This window comes from Physeter macrocephalus, chromosome 10, assembly GCF_002837175.3.
Source record: "Physeter macrocephalus isolate SW-GA chromosome 10, ASM283717v5, whole genome shotgun sequence".
Taxonomy (NCBI): domain Eukaryota; kingdom Metazoa; phylum Chordata; class Mammalia; order Artiodactyla; family Physeteridae; genus Physeter; species Physeter macrocephalus.
Window position 1 is genome coordinate 81,033,390 of NC_041223.1, and position 24,328 is coordinate 81,057,717.

General features: G+C 40.0%; 1 protein-coding gene across 1 annotated transcript in view; it reads right to left on the reverse strand.

Annotated features, from left to right (window-relative positions):
* Positions 1-24,328, reverse strand: part of COL9A1 (collagen type IX alpha 1 chain) — a 60,910-nt gene that overhangs the window by 28,629 nt on the left and 7,953 nt on the right. The window contains exons 6-23 of the mRNA XM_055087384.1: positions 23,439-23,492; positions 23,139-23,174; positions 20,816-20,839; positions 20,395-20,448; positions 19,080-19,133; positions 18,401-18,433; positions 17,584-17,640; positions 16,127-16,180; positions 11,903-11,956; positions 10,520-10,573; positions 7,887-7,940; positions 6,440-6,493; positions 6,266-6,319; positions 6,089-6,142; positions 5,222-5,275; positions 4,150-4,194; positions 2,793-2,846; positions 2,635-2,688 (exon numbers count right to left, since the gene is read on the reverse strand). Coding sequence (XP_054943359.1) covers positions 2,635-2,688; positions 2,793-2,846; positions 4,150-4,194; positions 5,222-5,275; positions 6,089-6,142; positions 6,266-6,319; positions 6,440-6,493; positions 7,887-7,940; positions 10,520-10,573; positions 11,903-11,956; positions 16,127-16,180; positions 17,584-17,640; positions 18,401-18,433; positions 19,080-19,133; positions 20,395-20,448; positions 20,816-20,839; positions 23,139-23,174; positions 23,439-23,492 — 897 coding nt within the window. The remainder of the gene's footprint in view (positions 1-2,634; positions 2,689-2,792; positions 2,847-4,149; positions 4,195-5,221; positions 5,276-6,088; positions 6,143-6,265; positions 6,320-6,439; positions 6,494-7,886; positions 7,941-10,519; positions 10,574-11,902; positions 11,957-16,126; positions 16,181-17,583; positions 17,641-18,400; positions 18,434-19,079; positions 19,134-20,394; positions 20,449-20,815; positions 20,840-23,138; positions 23,175-23,438; positions 23,493-24,328) is intronic.

Consider the following 24,328-nt stretch of genomic DNA (forward strand, 5'->3'; position numbering starts at 1 on the left):
TTTATTGAGCACGACCTTACAGCAGGCCCCGAGGAGAGAGACGTCGGGAACACAAATGCGGATCAGACGTGTTCCTGACTTCCTGCAGTTTCCACACCACAGGGCAAAAAGGGACCGAGGGTTACACGTCCCAAATAAGGAGAGATCACTTCTCTCTGGGGGTGGGGCGTCATCAGAGGTGGCTGCATTGCAGAACTAACACTTCAGTTGTATCTAGGAGAGCAGATGGGATGTCCAGTCAGAGAAATAGAGGACAAAGCCATCTCAGCTGCAGGGCATCACAGAGAAAACAGGCAGGCTGGGAAGTGCAGAGAGTGTTTGGGAATTAGCATGAAGTCTAGCTTGGCTGGAACACAGGCTCTAAGCAAGGCAGAAATGGGAAGTAAAACTAGGGGATAAACACAGCTTAGGATTTCAGACTTTCCTTTATTGTCAGTGGAAATCCACTGAAGACTTTTAAATGAAGAAGAGAAATGATGCCGAATGCCGTACTTTGCAAAGACCAATACGGAGGCACGGGCAGACTTGGAGCCCTACCGTTCCCCAGGCATTTACGTCTGTCACCAGGGCTGCGGGGACACGGCTGGAGTTCTAGATGCAGGACACCCTGCGATGGGCAAGAGTCCTGGAGAACGGAGAGCTATCCCAGCCAGAATACCAAGAGTACCCTGGTATTGCGAGCTGCAGTAGAAGGAAAGAGGGGAGCAGGGAAGGCAAATCAGGAAAGACTACAATAATCAAGCACCCGTGCGGCTTGCGTTCCGTGCCGGCTCGGTCCTGCCATCAGCAGGCGGACCTACAACTGTACTGCTTTCTGCTCTATAACGTGAGCACGAGAGGAAATCGTCAATTTTCTCAAAGCTCCAGAGCCCTTCCTCCACACCGTTCAGTCTTTCTGTTGCTTTAGAAACATGACCCAGCTATGACCTCACTGCTTTGACAGTCAACTGAGGGAAAGTATTTTAATTAGAAGTTCACAGACTCCCAGCCAGAGAGGAGAAAAGGATAAGTGAGGCGTGAGGAGTAGCTAGTTTCACTGGCTGCAGAGAAACGTCTGGACACCGCCTGGTACAGGTCAGCTGACGAACATCCGTGCGATGTGGAAAAACTCCACTCTCCATTCTCATATCGCAAGACACCTGGGATATTTCACTTCTCTGAAGCGTGAAAATCCTCACTCAACATACTCAAGAGATGCTCTTTAAAAAGTAACAATGATATTTGGGAACATTTCTGTGTTCTCACTTGGAGTTCTTTGTGTTACCCAGCAGCCTTTGAAAATAAGAACTTAAAATCAAGACCAGGGAGAATTTTTTAAAGTTAACTTTGAGTGCATCATGTTTCATTTCCAAATCAGTTTCTCTCTAAGGGATAAAATGTATCTAGTGAGAAAATATACATAGCTATATTTGCTGCAAAATAGACACATTTACAAATTCACACTAAAAGAAGTCTGGCAGGTTCTCAAAAGATTAAAATAGAGTTATCACATGACCAAGCAATTCCCCTCGTAGGTATGTACTCAAGAGAAATGGAACAAGTCAACACAAAAACTTGTAGAAAAATGTCCACAGCAGCTTTAATCATAATGGCCAAAAAGTGGAAACAACCCCCAGGCTCATCGATGCATGAATGGGTGAATAAAATGTGGTACGTCCATACAATTGAATACTATTTGGCAATAAAAAGGAATGAAGGACTGATACATGGTACAGCATAGAAGAACCTTGAAACATTATGCTAAGTGAGAGAAGCCAATCATTAAAAAACCCACATACTGCATGATTCCATTTATATGAAATTTCCAGAATGGGCAAATCTATAGAAAGTAGATGAGTGGTTTCCTAGGTTTGAGAGGACTCGGAGGGAAATGTTGAATTGCACGTGGATCTAGAGTTTCTTTTTGAGGTGATGAAAATGTTTTAAAGTGGACTGTGGTGATGGCTGCACAATTCTGCAAATGTACTTAAACTCAGTGGATTGTATACTTTAAATGGGTGAATTACATAGTATGTGAATCATACCTCAATAAAGTTGTTTTTTTTAATCACACTAAAATATTTCCTTCATCATGGGACGAGAGCAGAAAGGGTCAGCATGTTTTTTTTAAAATACTTCATTTTTGTTTCTACTTTCTAGGGGAAAAAAAGCATATTGTATACCTAAATAGCATTCCTGTTCCATTGTTTATCTGGATTATCACATGTTAAAACGTCAGAAGGCATTCCTGGATGAGTTAGTGGATGAATGAATAAAGGAAGGAAGGGAGGGAGGGAGGGAGGGAAGGAGGGAAGGAAGGAGAGGAGGGAGGGAGGGAGGGAGAGGAGGGAGGGAGGGAAGGAGGAAAGGAGGGAGAGGAGGCAAGCACTTCCTGTGCCCACACCCTGCCAGATTTCCAACCAAAGAATACCGTGGTGTACCTATGCCAGGTACGAAGACTGGTTTATAACAAAGAAGGAGGAGGAGGAGGGGAAGGAGGGAAGGAAGGAAGGAAGGGAGGGAGGGAGGGAGAGGAGGGAGGGAGGGAGAGGAGGGAGGGAGGGAGGGGAGGGAGGGAGGGAGAGGGGGGAAGGAATGCCCAGCAAAGCCCAGGGAAGGCACCCTGGGAGGGGTCTACAGAAAAGGAATACTCACAGGGAAGCCCCGAGGTCCTCGGGGTCCCACCTCTCCTGGTGGCCCCTGGCGGCCCTGTTAGGAGGAAGGCAGGTAAAGAAAAAGTTAAACTCCCTAATCCTTTGCTGAGTGATTACAACAGGTTACAAGGTATGAAAAGGTAACCTATGGCAACTTACCGGTTTGCCTGAATTCCCCAGTTGACCGGGCTTCCCTGGAGCACCTGTGTTACCCTGAAGGTAAATTACAATATTTAGAGTAATTCAGGCAGTACATAAGCATAATAATCAACCTGTCTTACCCAGACTGGGTATTTCTTACACTTAAATAGCATTACTTTCCTGATTTTACATTGAGATGTAAACTCTCTTTCTTGGTGGGTACATCAAAGTTCTTTAGATTTAGGTTAGGATACTGTTTTGTCACTTCCAGAAGCATAATAAAGATGTCAAAAATGTTTAAAAGCGAAGGTCAGATGTCAAAAAATGAAGGTCTTGAGACAGACAAGAAGAATAAGAGAGGATTTTTCTTTCCTTACGATATTAATTATACATGTCCTTCTTCATCATTTCCACCTCTAGTACAGTTCTTTGAGCCTTTTTTTTGATACCTGACATCGACACCATTAAAATTGTAAAAGATCATGCCAACATGAGCAGATAAGGGATGTGCCAGCAAGCTCCAGGGAAAGCAGGTGTCTGGGATCCCACCCCACCATCAGTTGTTCATGGTCCGCTTACTGGGGAACATCTCCGCTCAAGACGCCACGAACCACTACGATCGGAGGGCTAGAGCCATGTAATGTAATAGTAATCAATTTCTACGTTATTCACAGTTTATCTATTTTATTTAAAGTAAAGCTATATTTTACCCCTTTAACTTTTTCTTTCAACTATTGTTCTTAAGTGCTAGAATATAAGCACTTAAAACTGATCATTATGTGAACAAAATGCTTAATATCTTTTAGTTTAAGATAAATCATCTTAATAATATGCACTGACAATTTCTATGGCTTAATATCGTCCTCATAGGAAATCGTAAAGAGCAATACAACTTTCTCTGTTTTACACTGGCAGAGGATGACTCTTTCACGAAGGTAGTCTGGGGCTTCCCTGGTGGCGCAGTGGTTGAGAGTTCGCCTGCCGATGCGGGGGACACGGGTTCGTGCCCCGGTCCGGGGGGGGGTCCCGCATGCCGCAGAGCGGCTGGGCCCGTGAGCCGTGGCCGCTGAGCCTGCGCGTCCGGAGCCTGTGCTCCGCAACGGGAGAGGCCACAACAGTGAGAGGCCCGCGTACCGCAGGAAAAAAAGAAAAAAGAAAAAGAAGGTAGTCTGATCAGCAACGCTTTGTCAAAGTACTATTTCTGCAGCTGGGAAAGAGATTAGCTTCTGAAGCCTTAAGGCCTTTTTGATTTCTCCTTAAGGTCAAACATAAAATAAAAGGCAGGTTGGAAATATATAAAATGATAAATAAGATATATTAGTAAAAGAATAAAGAAATAGAGAAAAATATTAACTACAAAGTTTTCATCTTTTACCTTTTCACCGGCAACACCCTTTGCGCCAGGAATTCCAGGTATACCCTGAAAGAATGCACACAGAACTTAGGTTTAATCACCTCCTCCGAGAACCCGTGAGATGCCAAGCCCACTGCATACTGCCGAGGGGCTGGGGACATCGTGACAACCTCAAAGCTTTGGAGGGAGATTCTTCCTAGTTCCCCAGTTTGAACAGTTATAGACCTACCCACAGTGTAGAAGGCAACTTTACTGTAACTGGCTTGTTATGTCTGAATACCCTTACAGCAAATTCTAGCTCTAAACTAAAGTTACTTTTCAAGGATGAACTTCCAAATTAGAATCCTATTTTCAGATCAACAGGAGCTCTTCCTGGCATGATTTCATGTATGGAATACAAAGCAAGGACCTATCAAAAACTCTAAGCCTTAAATAGAAAAACAGAACGGCAGAAGAATGCTGGGTCTAAGGTTTGGTGCTACTGGGAGGCCTGATTTCTCTGATTATTTTAAAGCGTCAGATATCATAATAAACCGAGGGCAGTCCTCATCATTACCAAGTATCCCTTTTAACTTGAAATAATTTCCTCCGAAGAGCCAAGAATACACGTGGTAGAACCCACATGAACTTCCAGCCACATTAATGCAGGAAAACACCAATCTGAATAATTCAGAAGAGCACACGATCAAAAAATGAAATCTTATTATCTCACATTGTTCCCTGAACATACTCTCAACCTCTTATGGCTCAACCCTGGTACAAGAGCTTCAGAACTGGGTGAAAATAGGAGGAAGTATAAAGCCTGGACCACAGCTCGGGGTTAGTGAAACGATATAAGGAAGATTTAGTGAACGAAAGAGAGAGGAGGGATGCAACATATAAAGTTAAAGCTTAGTGTGGTTATCAGAGAAATAACTAGTCATTCAGAGAAAAAGTACAAAAATGCAAATGTAAAACTGTAAAAATATAAAATTAAAGCATCATTTCTTCTCCAGAACTTATCAAATTACATACAGAACACGTTTCTCCCCCAAGTGCATATCTTCAAAATATGTATATAAACCAATCAACATTTAAATACTCAAATACTTACAGGTAACCCCTGCAACCCTGCTTCACCAGGAGGTCCAGGTTTCCCTAGTTCACCCTGAAAAAAATTTTTGTTGAATCTGTATGAACTGCTGTCCTTCTTTTAAGAAAAGGAAAGACCAAGACCTTCTAAGTAAAAGGACTATCCACACAGCTGACCTTACGTGCACTTTTATAGCATGACCCAGTTCAGGGCGGGGAGACGGGATAGGACTTAGGACAGAAATGCAATCAAAATACGTAATTTCCTTCCGCCTACTTTCATCAACGGGGCAATTTTACTGACTTTCCGAAACCAAGCAAACAAACATTCTATTCTAATAATTTTTTTTTTTTATTGAAGTGTGGTTGCTTTAGAATGTTGTGTTAATTTCTGCCGTACAGCAAAGTGACTCAGTTATACACATAGATACATTCTTTTCATTATTCTTTTCCATTACGGTTTATCCCAGGACACTGGATATAGTTCCTTGTGCTATACAGTAGGACCTTGTTGTTGTTTATCCATCCTATATATAATAGTTTGCATTTGCTGATCCCAAACTCCCGATCCATCCCTCCCCAAACTCCCTCCCCCTTGGCAACCACAGGTCTGTTCTCTATGTCTGTGAGTCTGTTTTGTGTTTTGCAGATAGGTTCATTTGTGCCATGTTTTAGATTCCACTTGTAATTGATATCATATGGTATTTGTCTTTCTCTTTCTGACTTCTAATAAGTATCTTGAACTGACACTTGATTAAAAAATTAGAAGGAGGACAAAAGCCAAAACCAGCTCAATAAATGTCCCAGTGACGTAGTAATGGAAACCCAGTGCCTGGCGGGCCCCTGGCAGGGACGACCCCACCACCTTTAGACTAAATCACACAGCTACCTTTGTTCCCGGCATTCCAGGTATCCCGTCCCGGCCATCCACACCTGGCAAGCCCTAAAGACGCACAAAGAAACACACTGTCTCTTAGAAACACATTCTTCTTCCCTTCATCACTTTCTAAAGTTTTATTACAATAATCACTTTGAAAAATGGGCTTGATGACTACAGCTCACGTACCGTGTTTCCCTTGGGCCCAGGGAGACCAGGAATTCCTCGAGAACCTTGAGCCCCCTGCAGGGTAGAAGGGAGAAGACAGACAAGACACAATCAATTACCACGTGTACTTAGGCCACATCCAAGAGATCAGCACAACCTCCATGCTCGCAGTGATTAACACAAATTCGAACTCACTCTGTCTCCCTTGGGACCTGTTTCTCCTAGAGGTCCTTGCCGTCCTTGATCACCCTGTATGAAAATAAAATTGCGTTTATGTAAGCAAAAGTAACTTATTGATAGACTTTTGAAATTATAAAACACCATCTACGTTACCTTACTATTGCTCTTTCATCCCCATGGCTTTGCTCTATCATGGATGCCTCAAGAAATCTTTTTATAAAAATTATATTGTCCTAAAAATTGATATTACCATAAAGATAATTGAGACTTACATGTCTATCGATTTCACCGTAAAGGCATAATGCTTCTGTGCTCTTTGCATGAATAAGTATAATAAAATTAAGGTCCACACTGCAGGTAACCTTGACATCAGTAACTATATCTACACATCCTCTAGCCTCATTGACTATCGTGGTGGGTTGAGGTTTGGACGAGTTGCCAACCTTTTCTCCATATCACTTACTCCCCCAGTCAATAATAATGATTTCAGTCAGAATTACCCAGCTAATGTTGATATATGGTACAGGCGGTAACAGATGAGAAGAGGTGTCTTCCTAAAATATAGCTTTTGTTGAATTGCTTAACTGCTCTAAAACCTCAAATGGCTTCCTGTTGCTACTGGATCACTTCGGATCGCCCAGATTGGCATTAAACACTCTCCATAATGTGCTTCTACCTTATCTATTCAAATTCATCTTCTCAAAAGGAGCTCTCCACCCAGGCCGTGCCAGCCCTAAGGCAGCGCACACCCCCATCACCCCAACAGGGCTTCTTCCGGCCTGTTGCTCCCTGCCCTCCCCTCCCAGCACGGCTTTGCAGGCCCTCCTTCCTGTCAGGTCCGCTTGGTGCATTACCTCCACCACGTGTTCTGGAGCTTGATCTTAACATGTTATCCTTCAGTTACATTCTGTCTTTCCCACTGGACCTTAATAGTTGGAAATTCTATTTTACTTATACCTTTTCTTCTTTTCAATGTGGTATGAGAGATATTAATGAACAGCTTTTTGGTTTATTTACTTCCAAAACAGGTGTGAGGCAGTCCACAATAAGGACACGTGTGCACATGGCCGTCAGAATATCAAATAATGAGATCAGAAATCACAGGAGACGAAAAGGACAGAACTACCCAAGAACTTAAAGTGAGAGAGTTTCTGTGACTCTCAGCATCCTAGCAACCAAAGCAAGAGGAAAACACAGCAAGCATAAAAACTTAACCATTCGACTATACTTATGAGAAAAACAAAACCCATATCAAGTCAGAAGAACATTTCTCTGTACAAAAGAGAGATGTTTGTCTTAATTTTAAAATTTTACATAAATATAGAAACTATTGCCCACTTTTCCACCTTATTCACATGTGAAGACACTTGCACACACACACACATACATATAGCAAAAAAATCTATCATTGATCATTGCTAAAAAATCTATCAGTGGATCCCATGAACGGAAAACTACTCACAGGTGCACCAGGGATACCTTGCGGCCCGGGTTCTCCATCTAAGCCCCGAGCGCCCTGGAAATAAACGAGACAAAGAAATGAACTTGAGATCAGCCATGTGTGCTAAAGGGCACACCAGTCTTTCTAAAGAACTTCAATAGCCAGATAAAAAGGAGGTTTTGTGTCTTGTAATATATACTCTATTCATCAGTGAACCCGAGGAGTATTTAATCAGAAACCTCAGATGTTAAAACACTGGTTTACATTCTCTCATCCCACCCAAATTACCTACACCCAATCTTTGAGACCACCCTGAATATTTTAAGTTAACAAACACTGCGTCCATTCCTGAGTGCTGATATGAGCTACCTGTTTAGAGAACTTGGCAAGCCTATTGGAAAAGGTTTGGCCATCACACTCCAGGGCTCTCAGGATCCCTGCAGGAATTCATTGATGGTGAAGACCAAGGGGCCACCCGGATAGTAGCTGCTGTGGACTCCGCAGCCACCACACCAGTGGGAGGGGTTTCTGGGACTCGAGATCCCCACCCAGACCGAGAATCAGGAGCCCAGCCACGTGATTCAGAGGAACGAATTGTAATAAGGATTTAAGCATCCCCTCTTCCATCCTGGATAGATGGTAGGTTCAGTATGTGTAAAGCAATTGATCTATTTTCTCCACAGCAGATTTACCCTGCCGAGTGATGATGGCTAAAAACTACAGAGCTTTATAAATCTAATCATCATGAAACTCTCTCTGTCTTTGTTATCTATTGTACATATCGCCTCCCTATTTTCATTATAAGAATCAAACTGTGATTTGAAAACAAAAATATGGGGGTTTTGGTGCTCTCTACCTATGCTGCATGACAAGACACACAGCCCTGTTTAAAACTTTTTCTCATCTTCCAGGGGAACGAGAAGGCAGATGGGCACCTGAAGTGAACAAGCCATCTCCTAACGAACAGGCTTGAGAGGAGGAGATGATAAAAGAAATGGAAAACAGTCAAAAGGGTATTGGGTAGACGTCAGGCCAAGAAAACGTGGTGGACGGTGTCTGCAGTAAGAATTAAAAATTAGAAAACCTTTGCCAGATGGTTCAGACATGGGTAGAATCGAAGAAAGAAGCAGAGGCACCACAGAGCCTTGAAAGTCTTTGATCTCTAAAACTAGAATACAGCAGAAGGCATTCTCCATCCACCAGTGAAGAAGAGGTTTGGGAGACCTGAAAAAGCCCTTGAATAATTCATCCCTCACGTTGCCTGGTGGAAGCAGAGCCAGCCTTCGAGTTATAGAAATGGCTTGGAAGCTGCTCCTCTCTCTCCCTTTCTCTCTCTCTCTCTCTCTCTCACTGCCGTTCAGCACCAGCTCAGACCCAAACTGCTGTTACTAGGTAACCACTCCGCAGGTCTGAATTCACCAGAAGAGCTTTTATCTTTTTATTGAAAACAATTTGACAAAAATCAGAGGAAATGCGAAATTTTGAAAACTACCAAGTAGCAAAATACCTCAAATAAAGAGCATATCAAGAACAGTAATTGGTTTCAAAGTGAGGGTCACATATTTTAGGAAGTGATCTAAACCCAGAAAAAGCAAAGGCCTGGGTATCAGCAACTTCAAAATAAATGGGATTTATTGTTTAATAACAGAAGAGTACACACAGAATGTTACTTAAGGAAACATGAATACAGAAATGCAAAATATGTTTTTAAAAATAGTGTTTTTAGAAAAGAAACAGAATTCTATAGGAAACCGAAGAGGCAGACAGGCACAATGAGAAAACCTAGAGAGACAGAGAAAGTGGCTGAAACCATGAAATTGATGGAATTATTCATGAAGCAATTCCTTCGAGCCACAAAAATGTGCATCTCTTTTTTAAAAAGGTTGAATTTCAGTTACTAAGCACCTACAATGTGCCCGTTATCCCTGTCTGGTTGCTAATGAAAGACTCTGTGCTTCTGTGCAAACAACATGAATTAGCCTCAGAGGTTCTGCAGAGGATGAGGCGAGGGTCAGGAGGGGTGGCGGGCAAAGAGCCCCGTTTTTAATTTTCTGGAGCCTACAAATGGGCTTTCCTAACACACTTTCTACAAAGTGCTGACCATTTCCTTAACATCTGAGAGAAGCTAGACACGCCCCCTCCACTCATACATACACACACACACACACACAGGCACACGCACAACAGCAAGAAAAATATTTCTGAGCTCATCATGAACTTTCAAGCTTGCGTTGTTATTGCTTCTTCTATTCACTCAAAAAGCAATCCCTGCGCTGCCCTCCCCACCCAGGGCAACGCCTCATCCTTCTCAGCTCCACCTCTCCATCCTCCTCTGCTTTGGCCGGGCACTCCAGGTACTGTGTCAGTGTTATCAGTGTCAACTACTGATAAAGAAAAGCGATTAAACATAACAGCCCTGCTTACTCCTATCTACCCAAAATAATTTAAAATATAGAATAATAACAAGTATCCTGTGTATGACTCACTTCTTTCATCTGCATTTATAACAGAAAGTAAGAACCCAACCAAACATCTACAAAGCACCAAATAAGAAATAAAAAGTGATGTTGTTAAAGCTCAGAAGATATTTGAAATGGCCCCAAACGTAAACATTTATGCATTTTGGCAGTGTATCATCACCATCATCATCTTACTTTTTCCCCTTTGGCCCCAGCTATGCCAGTGATACCTCTCAAACCTTGAGCTCCCTGGAAATGTAAAAAAGAGAAGTAAATTCTTTTAGTTGAAGCACACATTCTTTGATGTCATCACAAAAGCTGATCCAGAAGAAGGATGTTATCATAACCAAAGGTAACACTGAGAAAAAGTGACATTGTATTGCAGATAAACTTTCCTGTGTTAGAAGAAAAATCCAAACGGAAGTCTTCTGATGGTAAAACCCTTTTTAAAAATTCTGAAGACTTACACAATTCTGGAATCGGATCAATGACTGATGGCAAAGAAGTAAGTATCATTAGCATCAAAGATTCATGATCAAGCATTTGACTTTTAACTCACACAGAATACACTGCCACTTTTGCCTCCTTCGTGGTTTGTAACTTGGTTACGGGTCACGTGATCGTGATTTTAAACCTTGGACTAATTTTTCCCCACCAGTGTGTGCCATCCAAGGCAACAGGTCCCCAGGCGGCCCACAAAAGCTTCTTCCTGTAGGTGTAGCCGGGGTCTCCATCATTCACTTGCCATCACTCTACGTTACACCGTTTCTACGATAAAAGGCATTCTGAATTCCAATGTGGGGCAGGAGGAGCCCATCTCCTCCCTTCTCAGGCCCAGGAGTGGGTAATCCTCAAAATGAGGGTGCAGGGTGTCGATCCTAGGATCCCCTTCAACTCTGAATGTTGTCATTCTTGACTGTCTGGACCCACAGGAGCAGGGCTCCAGAAACAGATGCTGTAGAGATGCTCCCTGGGAAGCAGGGGCGGGCAGACACCCCATCAGGAAAGCGGGGTAGCCACTTCCGGGCAACTTGCTAACTGTCCACAATGGCTTAGGATAAAGTAGCTCTAGGCCAGTCATTTCCCTGTGCTCTCACTGGAGAAAAGGGGGCATCTCCATGCCAACTGTTTGTTTTACATCCAGGTCAGTCCCAGTTCTCTGTAGATCAGTTAGGAATGGCCTGAAATATACACATGGGCAGGGTGATCCAGCTCAGGACACAAAGTGAGATCTGGCCAAATCAGATTAAAGCTGCTCATTCTAGTGGGGCTTATTTTCTGACTCTGAAGGTAATTCAAAAAGAATTCCAGAAATATTTGGGTCAATAGCAGAGACATGAGAATGACATGTATTGTCTCCCGAGCTCATGCATAAGTGTTCCAAAAAGCATACTTTTTACAAATCTTGCATTCCTTAACAGATGCTGTATATTTAAAAAATGAAAAACTGTGAATTTTACAGAAATATTTTGGCATATCCTCTCCCAAACCCCAGAAGTTCAGCAAGCAGTAATGATATCCCCCAAAGACCACCGGGGTCCGGCAACATAGTTAAATATGTTTCTAAAAATACTTCACCGGAGGTCCTTGAGCTCCAACCTCTCCTAGTCCGCCCTGGTCTCCTTCTTCACCCTGAAAAACCACAGAGAGAAGAGCACCAAATGCTAATCCAGCACAAGGACACTGAAATGGGCTCGGTCTAACTTGGCACGTGGTAAGTTCATCTGGCATCTCCTGAATTAGTCTACTATACTTTCTTAAGTTATTTTATATGAGTAGTCCATATTAATTGCAGAACATTCACAAAATACAGAGATGTATATAAATAAAGTCACCCAAATCCCACCTTTCCACTATAAACACCAGTAACATTTTGGATGCTATCCTTTCAAAGCTTTTCTAAAGAGAGAGAGAAGAGGGGAGGGGGAAGAGGAAGAGGGGGAGAGAGAGAGAGAGAGGGAGTGTATGCATTCATGTTCTAAGTATGTGCGTTGTGGGTGTATCATTAAGAAAGTGTGATCACACTATGCAAACTTTTCCTTAAACTATAATATTTTTAATTATGATTTTCATTTTAACTTTTTCATTATAGCTTTTGTACCATGTACAGTTTTTTCTTTAACTTGTACTTAAATTTAAATCTGTCTTTTCTTCCATGGCTTCAACCTTTGATGTTGCTCAGAAAAGCCTTCTCTGACACCCCCAAAATACATAAATACTCATCTATATTTTTCTTCTAGTAATTTTATAGTTAATTTCTTACATAGAAATTTTTAATTATCAGTAGTTTATTTTTATGTAAATATAGAGTAGAAATCTTTTTTTTTCCTGATAACTGGCACTCTATCCAATATCATTTATTGAATAATAGATTCTCTCCACCCAGGCTGAAAAATTCATCTTTAATGTATGTTAAATTGATAAATATACTTGTTTGTGGACTTCCTTCCTATTCGGCTATACTGGTCTGCTGTATGATGTTGTCAATACCACAACATTTTAATTATCGAAATTCTGTAGCACATTTTAATCTCAGGTTGGGAGAATTCCTTTACCTTTATTTTTCATTTATAGTTACTCTTATTTCCAGATTTTCTTCAATGTTTACCCTTCCACATGAACTTTGGAATTGTTGGGCGGATCTTCACAAAAACACTGCTTGTTTTGTATTAGGACTTCCTTATATTAATAGATTATATAGAGAGAGTTAGAATCTTCACAATACTGAGTCTTTCCATCTCGGAACTCAGTGTATCTTCATACTTAGTCAAAACGTTTTCTTTTTCTTTCCACTAATAAAGTTTTGTTCTTTTCATTTTGTTGAATACTTCTTAAGTTTGTTCTAAAGTATTTTGACTACCTGGTGGCTATTGCCAATGGAATCTTCTTCCATTATGTTTTTTAACTAATCATTGGTTTAACTTTTTGATACTAATTTTATAATCTCTGATATACTTTAAAATGTTAGGATATTCTAAACAGAAATCCAAATACTGTTTCTTACGGAAAGATTATTTTATGGACTCTGGGAAAAAAGTTATTTTCTCTCTGACAAAGGTTTTACTTTTCACAATAGATATACTGTTCTACATTTGCTATGGTAATGAATAACTTAAATTGTGAAGTTCATCATGAGAAACATTTTTAGTTTTTGATATTTGTTCATAATGGTGATTAAAATCCAGTTCTATTGTTTATTACACGTTTCAATTCACCCATTTCCTTACTCCACATGCTATAGTTTATACATAGAGATTTTTGCACACATACACACACACCCACAAAGAAATACAAAAAATTTAGTAGCAGTGTTAATATAGAACATTTGGGCATCTAATGCAAAGAACTAGGCTATACCTAAATAATTTACACTTGATTTTTGAATGAACTCTGAGAGTCTTACATAATGGATCTTTGTCCCATAATTATATTCAGATTACATTCCATCAGAACATAAGATTGACAGTGGAGGGAGGTGGTCCTAATGGGAAAGCCAGTGAATAAGCTATTTATGGAGCGGATAATCAACACATGTGTATGATTAAATACTACTTGTATTTCCCCATGTAAGTACAAAAACAACAGTGATTGTAATTTTTCATTAGCAGATTTTGGGGTATTTTCCCATAGATTCTTGATAAACCTTGGAGTAATGTATTTGACTGAAATATTTCACCAGCAGATGAATAGCACACAATAACTAATCAATAACCACAAAGCTAAATGACAAATTTAGGAATAGCAATTTATTACTGTTTTACTGAAAGATTTTTGACTATTCATTCTTATCTTTATAAACAATTTTTTAAATCTTCATTAATTAATTTGTAGAGGAAACTCAAGGCAGAACTGTGAATCTGAAAGCAAACTTCAGGCCCCTAGTCTCATAATTCTTCATCTTTCTGCTTTCAGTTTACAGTTAAAAGCATCTATTAGCCCTTTCAAGTTTCATTGCTCAAGGAGCCATCTTATCTTCATAGGTCGATTTTCAAAGACACCACTGAAAGTTTTAAGTGACATAAACACGTGAAATAAATTAAAGGAGTTTTCAACAACTTTTAATGAAAATTTTGGCCAGTTACCTAACACACCAAAAAATTTGCAGGTTCCCTAATGAAGACGAAACCAAATTTGAAAGTCCAGATAACTAACTTGTATAGGTCTCAAAAATGCTAGTTTCGTGGGAGAGTGGAGAGTCACTCTGACTGACAGGTCCACTCCCAAATCCCATGGGATGGGGAAGTGGAAGTTCCCCAAAGAAAAGAGGTCACCCAAAAAAAGAGAAAGGGATGCAGGGCATCAAAAATAGCAGAAGTCTACTAAATCTGCTTTATTATACATATTACCTCCTGAATATTTGGTGTGATTTAATATACCTACACACTTGTTTTTGAGGTTAGATGATATTCTATTATATGGATATGTCATACTTAATTTAGCCATATTGGACATTTTTTCATTTCTGCGCCCTTAGCGCTTAGAATAAACCCTGGCACATAGTGGGTACTTAATAAATATTTGTTGGTTTTTTTAAATTACAAATTGAAAAATTCAATGGAGGAATGAGCACACAGAAATTTCCAAAGTACTTGATTTTTTTTTCTATTTTCTCCAATTTGACATCAAGAACCCAGCTGTTATATGCCAGATAAATAAAATGCCTTAACTATTCAGAGCCTAAGTAATAAAAGACTTTTTAAATGAATGTTCATACTGTAATAAGGTACAGGAAATTGGCTTATTTATCCTCATTATCTGAGATTGCTCAACAGCTTTACCTAAGGAGTTCAAGAATATTAATGCCTGGGAATTCCCTGGCAGTCCAGTGGTTAGGACTCCGTGCTTTCACTGCCTAGGGCCCAGGTTCGATCCCTGGTCGGGGCAATAAGATCCTGCAAGACCTGCGGCACGGCCAAAAAAAAAGGAATATTAATGCCTGCCTGAAGGTATTAATAAATTGCCTCTCAAGCTCTTAACTTCTAAAGAAAAAGACTTCTGCCACCCAATAAAGGTGTAGAAGAACATATCCAACAAAGTCTAGAAGACCCGCATTGATAAGAACAGTTTGACTTTGTAAAATATTATGGAATTAACCGGAACTAAAGTTCTACCGTACAAGAAGTCAAATTCTTAGTTACTCTAAAGCGATTTCATCCTAGTGGATGAAAATAAAAGGCCAATAGGTCACCTTGCTTTAAATTTCAGGCTTGGTTTTTCTGCAGGACATGCCAGCCCCGATGCAAGCTGTGCTGTGGATTTCAGTTTCTACCCCGAAAAGAATATAAGTGCCAATTGCTAACTTCCAGATTACTCAAAATCTAAGTGACACTGAAATTAGGTCAGAAACAAACAGATAAATTATTTCAGAACTTAAGATGAGAAGCTATGAGCCAATTACCAACTTCCCTGTTTGCTAGTCTCAGCAACCCTTGTCATAAAATTTTACTCCTGTCATAAAATTTTGTTTAGTGGAGTGGAACGACCAGCTAGAATAGCATTTGACTATCAAAACCATCAAGGAAAAGAGCTGAGTGTGACTGATTTGAAAAGGAAAGCAAGGGGTAGCAATACAGGAAAGAATGAAAGTGTATGGTGCTTTCTTTGTTCTTTTTTTTGTAACTGAACAATCTTAGAATATGATGCTTAATCAGAATATTGATGCATCTACTGAGAACTTGTTAATCATCCCTGGAAAAGGAAGGGTAAAATGGTATGCTTTTATTATCCCTTATAATTCTTTATAATGAAAGTGATCACGACCTCCTAATCACAATTTTCCCACTAAATATTCATTGTCCTTACCTTGTGACCTTGTCTTCCAGGTTCACCAATCTCTCCTTTCGCCCCTTTATGACCCTAACAAATGCAAAAGTACGTAAGTACAGAAATAAATAAATAGACAAACAAACAAACGTGTTGAGTTTGGCAAAGAAAGTGGTCAGAAGGCTCATAAAATGACCTTGCTCCCCGCAAATCTATGTCCATGTGCTGCTAAGAGAAAGGTTACGTCAGAGAAATGACAGCCTTAGAAGACCTTAATAACACCATGTGGGCTACATGACCACAGTATATAATAAATATCAGTTTCAGTTAATAGACAAACTCTGTTCAAGAACAGCAAACACCCCGTTACCTAGTTCAGCCACTGGGCAATGACTCACTGCCAGCTGGTCCCTAATCCTGCCCCCTCAGCTCCCTCCCACAGTTGGGCGAAGGGCATGGAGTCTTCTCCAGCATCAGTAACTCACTCTCCAGAGGTGACGGCTGACCCACCCAACGGGCTACTCCCTGCTCTCTAGAGGCTCCCCTGAAGACCCTCTGCTTCCTCTGTGCCCGTCTCCTTCCTGGAAGCACAAGAAGGGCTTCCCCAGACCCACGACTTTCTGCCTCTTCTTGTACACAGTTTAAGTGCAGGTGACAAGCCAGAAGCAGCAGCCCGTGAAGGCTGCAGAGCGGAAATCCTCATCTTTCACTGTCAAGCCACCTGTTCTAAGCATATGTGTGCTTCGGGTCAGGGACGTGGGGCAAATGTGAAATAAACATTCTGAAATTAAGTCTGTCATAGCTTCCGTCCCCAGAACCTTTCTTGTACCAAGGGTGCAAGTCTCTGTGAAAAACAAGACACCAAGCCAGGCCCAAGTCATCTGCAGTTATGGGAACCCACCAAAGTTAACCTCCACGAAAATCACAGTGGGAAACCCAGGGCCTCGGAGCCTTTCAGATCTTTGGCAGAACTTCCCTGGTCTGGACCAGAGAGAGAAAGCCATTTAACCCCAGTTTTTGGTATTTATTCTCTTATTTTTATGGGCAATTTTGAAGTAGTTATGATGGCAGAGTGAGAGAAAAACACTTTTGGAAAGTCTCTTTTCTTCTCCATTTTGCACAGTTTTTCCAATTCTTTTTAACTAAAACAGTTTCACATACATTATGTGTACCGTCCCTGGCCTGCACCTCTCATCATTGGAGCAAACTTCTGAACCTTCAGTTGGTGTTGTAGGGTCCCTCCATCCAATACATTTCACTGGTATTTCTTCCCTGAACAGCCCTGAATAATCAAGCATCTGTGTCTGTCAGGGTACCAGCAGGAATCTCCAGGACTGTATAAGGACCACAGAATAAGCGACACAGACTTGCCTAATCCATCAGAGTGGGCACCCCGCACCAGAAAGGCCAGTGCTTCAAGGAAAGGCTCTACTTTTCCTGGGGATAATACTCTTGAAAACAGAAAACAGAATACAGCATGGAAATTATTCTCTTACCCTCATGCCTGGCAGGCCTGGATATCCAGAACGACCCGGTGGACAGGAATTGGGACACTGCCAGAGAGACAGACAGACAGTAAACCAGAGCTTCTACTTTATGACAAAATGGTACATCTTTTAGGATTCCAGCTACAGTACCCCAATTCAATTATACTCATTAAATAACTCTGACTACCCCCTTTCCTTTTTTATTCTTTTATTTTTAAACTCGGAAATATTCCTAGCTTACAGAAAAGTACAGAGAACGTAACAAACCCTTTCCCCACGTATCCGCCACCCAGATTTAATGAATGTTACTATTTTGTCATGTTTACTTCAGATTTAACTTGTTAAAGAAATAAAAGGATTGCAGACAGGCCACTGTCCCAGGACCTGACCTTTGTCCCCTCCCACCTGCCCCCCACTCCAACAGCTCTGTCCTGAGGGTCACGTCCCCCCAAACAAATGGACCAAAATTGCATTTAGTGCAGTTTTCCTACATCGTTTGAATATTAGTCTATAAGTAAAACAAGTCTCAGAGGGGATTGTTTGACTTCTATCTTCTAACATTGGGGTGCTCTGGTGAAAAAGCATGTCTTAGTCATAAAGTAAAAAGATTATGGAAAAAAAGATACTTCTATAATGAAAAACGGGTTTTCTGAGTGTACACAAGCGACCAGTTCACCAGTCCGGCCGACTGCTCTGCTATCTGAGTAAAGTAAAAGACAGAAATACAACATATTCCAGTGAGGTCATTTTAAAGAGAATTCACCTTTTAAAGAGAATTCCTGGTCTTTGACCTAAACTGTACTTTGTTCAAAGGAAAACGTCTTACCAATGGATCTCCATCATGAAAGCCAATTGTTCCCTAAAGTAAAGAAAATACTAAAGTTAAGAATATAGTGAAACATTTTAATTCAAACTACTAATAACAGAAAGTTCATTGTACAACAATACAATCAATGTATTTGTTCAATAACCTATAGGGAATAAATAGCACATAATACGCTAAACATTCTAAAAACTTGACTTGGCCTATTTTGTTTGGAGAAAACTAAATTGCAGTAGATTATTTCTTTCAGAGGATTGAAGGGAAATAAAATGAGAGAACAGAAAATATGGAGAACTCTAAATCATAAATTAAAAATAAGGATAATCTCCTAATTAACTGCATTTTAAAAAGTACATAACTGTGTAAATCCTTTGTAAAAACTAGTTCCTTTGAAAATGTTCCCTTTATATGTCCAAGTTTTGAACATTTGAGAAATCACAAGCCTCAAAGCACTTCAAATACAATGAGTAAACCATTCCCTGTGAAAACCATCTTTTAAATTATTGTGATTTCTCTACTATTCTGGCCTAAAAGGACCATGCTCTGAATGAGTGAAAAAATCATAGCCATTCTGGAATGTTAGGACAATGACTTGATTTAAAGGTTACTTCCATTTTTGGTTCTTAGGTTTCTTTAATCCCAACTCTCAGACGCAGAGAAATTCAAGCTGCAAATAACTTACGCTGGGTCCCGGGGGACCAGGGGGTCCCGGTGGTCCTCTTCTCCCAGGGTCACCCTAAGTTATTTGAAAATTGTGACACAGTAGTTATACACATGTCAAAATATAGTGCATAAAACTGGTGAGGCATGAGAAACTGACATTCCTAGAAACGTGCAGAGCTCATCCTGCATGAACCTGCCACCAAAATCGATGGGGGACCCACAATCCAACTACCTCCACAAAACCAGAAGAATAAAGGAGTTCCAGTCTCACCAAAGTAATAAGACAAGGCAAAAGGAGACTTGGGGAAACAAGCCAGTTCTTCTCTATAGGATGATCACTTTATCTACTCTGCAAACAAACTGGAAACACTACGTATTTCTCTAGTTGATTTTCAGGGGAACCAGAACAGCCAATACTGCTAGTGCCGTCCAGCTAACAGCAGCAAGGAAGGCTTGCACCTGCCTGAAGCTGCAGCAGAAAAGGTCGTCACCTCTGCAGGGCCAGCCACCCCTGAGGCTCTTCACCCAGAAGCTATCACTCGGTCTGTCACTGCACACTCTTGCAATTGGGACAGAAGATCAAGATGGCTAAATTCAAATAAGCCATTCAGATGAAAATGGATTCCAGTTAGACTTAATATCCAGAGTTCACTCCTGGCACATCTTTTCCTTCCTAATGTTCTATCATAAGAAGTCAAAAGCATCTGACAATCAATTTTACAATCATTTCATATTCATTCATCATTCACTAAATAAATTTGTCAAACAGTAGCACCTACAGACTCTCAGTGGATTTACTATTATCTATCATTCAGATAACGTCAATGATTCAACTTTTTTTGAATATTTATTGAATATTAACATCAAACACATTACCAGCAATTTCTTCCATGAAGTTCAGCTCTTTACTGACTAAAGTTAAGTTCTGTCAGTTCGATTATGATTTCATGATCCTAACATAAGTGTACATGGTAGTAAGTTTAGACTATTCACTTCATTTCCTGCAGAGAGACTAATAAAAAAGACACTGGACCCCAATCCTGGCTGAGAGTCTGTAAAACGAAGGTGACACTTCTCTACTTGATCACTAATTCTAGAAGTTGGGAAGAAAAGTTTAGTTGAAAACTTTGGGGAAAAAATTTAAATCACTCTACAAAAACGAGGGAGCATTATTACCCTGGTCTTCATCAATATTATAAACTGGAATGAAATTCATCTGCCATTCCTTGGATTTGCAGGGGGAAGCATACAGTTAGGGCAATGTGCCTTCCCTAGTACCATCTTCAGTTAAATCAGCAAATGTCTATCGATGCGCTGTGTGTGTGTTTACTCACAATTGGTCCAACACGGCCAAGCTCTCCGGGGAGTCCTGCTCCCCCAGGAGGACCCTGCAGTTAACAAATTAAAGGGACACGGTGATTTACAGATGTTTTTACAAATCTATGACAAGTGATATCAAATACGATAAACTGACTTAGAATTACGTATCTGTGCTAGCTTTGGTTTCCAACGAGATGACTCATTTGACCAAATTTTAATTACTTAAATAGAAATTAATTAAATTAACAGAAATTCCTTAAATTAATAAAATACTTTTAGCAGAATAGGAGTGCTGTCATAGTAGCCCCCTAAGATCATTCAGGTAGGACACTATAAACACCACTGGGTACAGTGTTAGCTGGAGAGTAGGATTGGGGTCTGAGAGATGGGCCATTTTTGTAGACTATGTAAAACAAACCAAGAGATAATACTTACAGGAGGTCCAGGAATACCACGGCCCTAAAACATTAAAATAAAAGTTGTTAGGGTACGTGACCCATACTTAGTGTAAATACAGACACAGAAATAACTCAGTTCAAAAATAAACAATAAAGTTTATCACTAAATAAACATAAGATGTTCATTCTACAGAAAGGACTGGGTAAAGAAAAGCAAACACGGCTCTACTTCTAAAGGAAGAAATTTGTTTCAGCTCCTCAAATATTCTTTTGATGTCTAAGCTAACCAGTAATATTTTTTCCAAACTTTTTTCACAGGCTCCGGACGCGCAGGCTCAGCGGCCACGGCTCACGGGCCCAGCCGCTCCGCGGCATGTGGGATCCTCCCGGATCGGGGCACGAACCCGTGTCCCCTGCATCGGCAGGCGGATTCTCAACCACTGCGCCACCAGGGAAGCCCCCAAACTTTTTTTTAAAGAAAACCAAAATACCATTACGCACAGAGGCACAACCAGACTTTTTCATATTTTTTCCATTGTAGGTTATTACAAGATGATGAATATAGTTCCCTGTGCTATACAGTAGGTCCTTGTTGATTTTCTATTTTGTATGTAGTAGTTTGTATACGCTAATCCCAAACTCCTAATTTATCCCTCCCAAACTCCTAATTTATCCCCGTTTAGAAACCATAAGTTTGTTTTCCATGTCTGTGGGCCTATTTCTGTTTTGTAAATGAGTTCACTTGTATCATGTTTTAAATTCTGCATATAAGTGATCTCACTTGTCGTGTTTTATAAGAAACCTACATTAAAAGCAATACAATACTGCTTTCAAGTTTATAATGTTTAGGAGAGAACTTCCTAAAGTTCTCTCCCTTTAGCACAGAGAGGCGGGGGAGAAGAAAAGGGTTTAGAAACACACCCTTCGACAGGTAGGGCTCTATGTCCAGACACCAAATCCAGTAGATACTGAAAATGAAACGGTGTCGCTCATGAAATAACCTCCAATGGATCCTAATTTAGTATGCTGAATTTTATTTTAGAGCTGGTCACCCCATCTCACACTCCTTTACATTTTCTATCTCTGAGCAACACTGAACTGCGTGTAATCAAGGGTTGAAACCACGCCTTCCGCAGCCTCGCAGCTTCAATTCCAAGCACAGGGCCTAGTACATAAGAAGCTCTAATTCTACGCTTGTTGAACTAAATAAAACTAAGCATCAGCTACCTAGAGCCCCTATTCTCTCTGTGCTTTCCAGGGTCAGTCTCCCGGCCTTGGGTTTCCTCTCCTCTGTTGGCTTGAATCCCTTGTATTCATAACTGTCTCTGATACCATATTCCTGATAGCTTATAGTTCCAGACCTCCTTTTCTAAAATATCCCTATATGAAGCACCCAGTGGAATCAGTGTACATCCTCTGATAATGATATTATTATTTCTAATTATTTAGGCAGCCACAACAAGCATGAATTTCACATGAACAGTATGTTTTCATGATAAGTGGGACTTTTTTAAGCCATTCTTTGAAAAATTACTTCTATTTGAACATTGTAATATGTGGATCAATTTGGGGAATAAATGTTCCGCTTGGCAATACCAAAGTAATCAATAAGTTATTTCATTATCAGAGACCTAGAGGTTTGATAAATTTCACTAAATCTAAAAAAAAAAAAAAAAAAAAAAGGCATCTCTATAAGATGTTGAGCTCTGAGCTGAAAATATGGGAGGAAAGCCAGCAAGATATTCACTTCTGCAATGGAAAAGTTGACAGACACTGAAACAAGGCAAAGAAAACAGCGAGAATAGAATACAAGGAGGAAAAATACAGATTCATGACAAGAACAAAAGAGGAATGAAGAGCAAAATAGAATAAAAGATAGCAGCCTGAGAACCCAGTTCTCTTGTAGACTGAAATAACAAATAATAAGTCTGCCAGATTGTGCAATGTAGAAAAAGACTTGCCAGGGAACCAGGTGGGTGATAATATCTGACATATCTGACAGCCAATATTTCATTATTGAGATAAAACCAGTTGTGAAGAAAGTGGTGTGATGCCCAGGTCTAAACACTGAATACTTAGATTTGCTGTTGTTATGCAAGAAACATTTTCCATCAGTGGGGACAGAGAGGGGGATGTCTATTGGGAAACGCCACCTGCAAACAGATGTATGTATTTTACACCATACATTCAAATTGCTCTAAAATTTCTCTACTCATAGTCAGAATGCTTATCATAGCAGATTACTCATAAACTCCTTTGTGATGTGTGTGATGTAGAAAACTACATTGAAAAATTTCACAGTGGCAGTATTTTACCTAAAGATAGGAGATTATCAACCACGTCACTTTACATTTACTTACTGGAAATCCACGAGGTCCCGGCACGCCAGGTTCTCCCTAAAAATAAAAATAGCTCCATTGTACTTAGCTTTTAGTAGAATGAATATGTAAGTATGCAAACTGCATAAATATTGAGATCATTACAACACTCCATCTTGGTGTTTCAGATGTAATTTAATTCAACTGAAACACGATTTTAGTTGAACAAGTGTATTTCAGTTACTTCACAACTAATCTGTTAGTTGATTTGGAAACACCACAATGAAATTACGCTTCCACACTTAATTAATACCAGCAATTAACACCAGGTGGCTAACTTACTTTCTGTCCTCTCGGTCCAACAGAGCCAGGAGATCCGTTAGGTCCCGTTAAGCCCTAATAAAGCAAGATGATGTTAGAACTAATACAGCATCCTTAGGCAAACCACTAAGTGGATAATTTTACTTAATTTGTTAATTATATACAGGGTGGCTACCTATGTATGGTACAAATATTTGTAAAGAAATACCTTTGCATATTCTTTCTCAAAGCTAATGTTTAAGATCTGCCTGTTAGTTACTTTCTGTTGATAAATTCTATCCTATTCCTAACTTCCTGCTAAATGCATTGTTTATCACAGGGCTCAATAATTTAGTACTTTTGTCTCTGCTTTGAAAAATGCAAAATAACAGTTACAGTGTTCTAATAGGTAAGTCTGATAGGACAACAGGTCTTGGCTCTCCCATTTAGCCATATTTATGTACCTCCTTTACTTCGTTTATAAAACAAAAATACTGTATGTCTCTGTAGCTTTTGAATAACGTCTTGAGAGTTAAAATGTTCCTTCAATAGTAATTAAAACTAATCAATCTCATTATTGCCTTAGAGCCGTCTAAAGCTCTCTAGTCATCTTAGCAATGATGACTGCTTATGGAATACATTAACTTTTAAATTTGAATCACTTGAGAGCATGTATGTTTCTAGGTTATCTCCCTTAGTAAAACAGCTTTATTAAGTATACATTTTCATGTGTGCCACTCAGTATGTAGAATTTAAGTCAGTTACTGAAAATTAGTAGGGAAAATGACAATGTTTGGAAGTGATGCTTTAATAACTGCTTTAGCTTTACATAGGATGGTTGTAAATGTGTTTCACAGTAATTGACTTAATAGATATCAAAGCATGATAACACTACATGTACATCCAAATTTCCACATCAGGTAAAGAAGCAT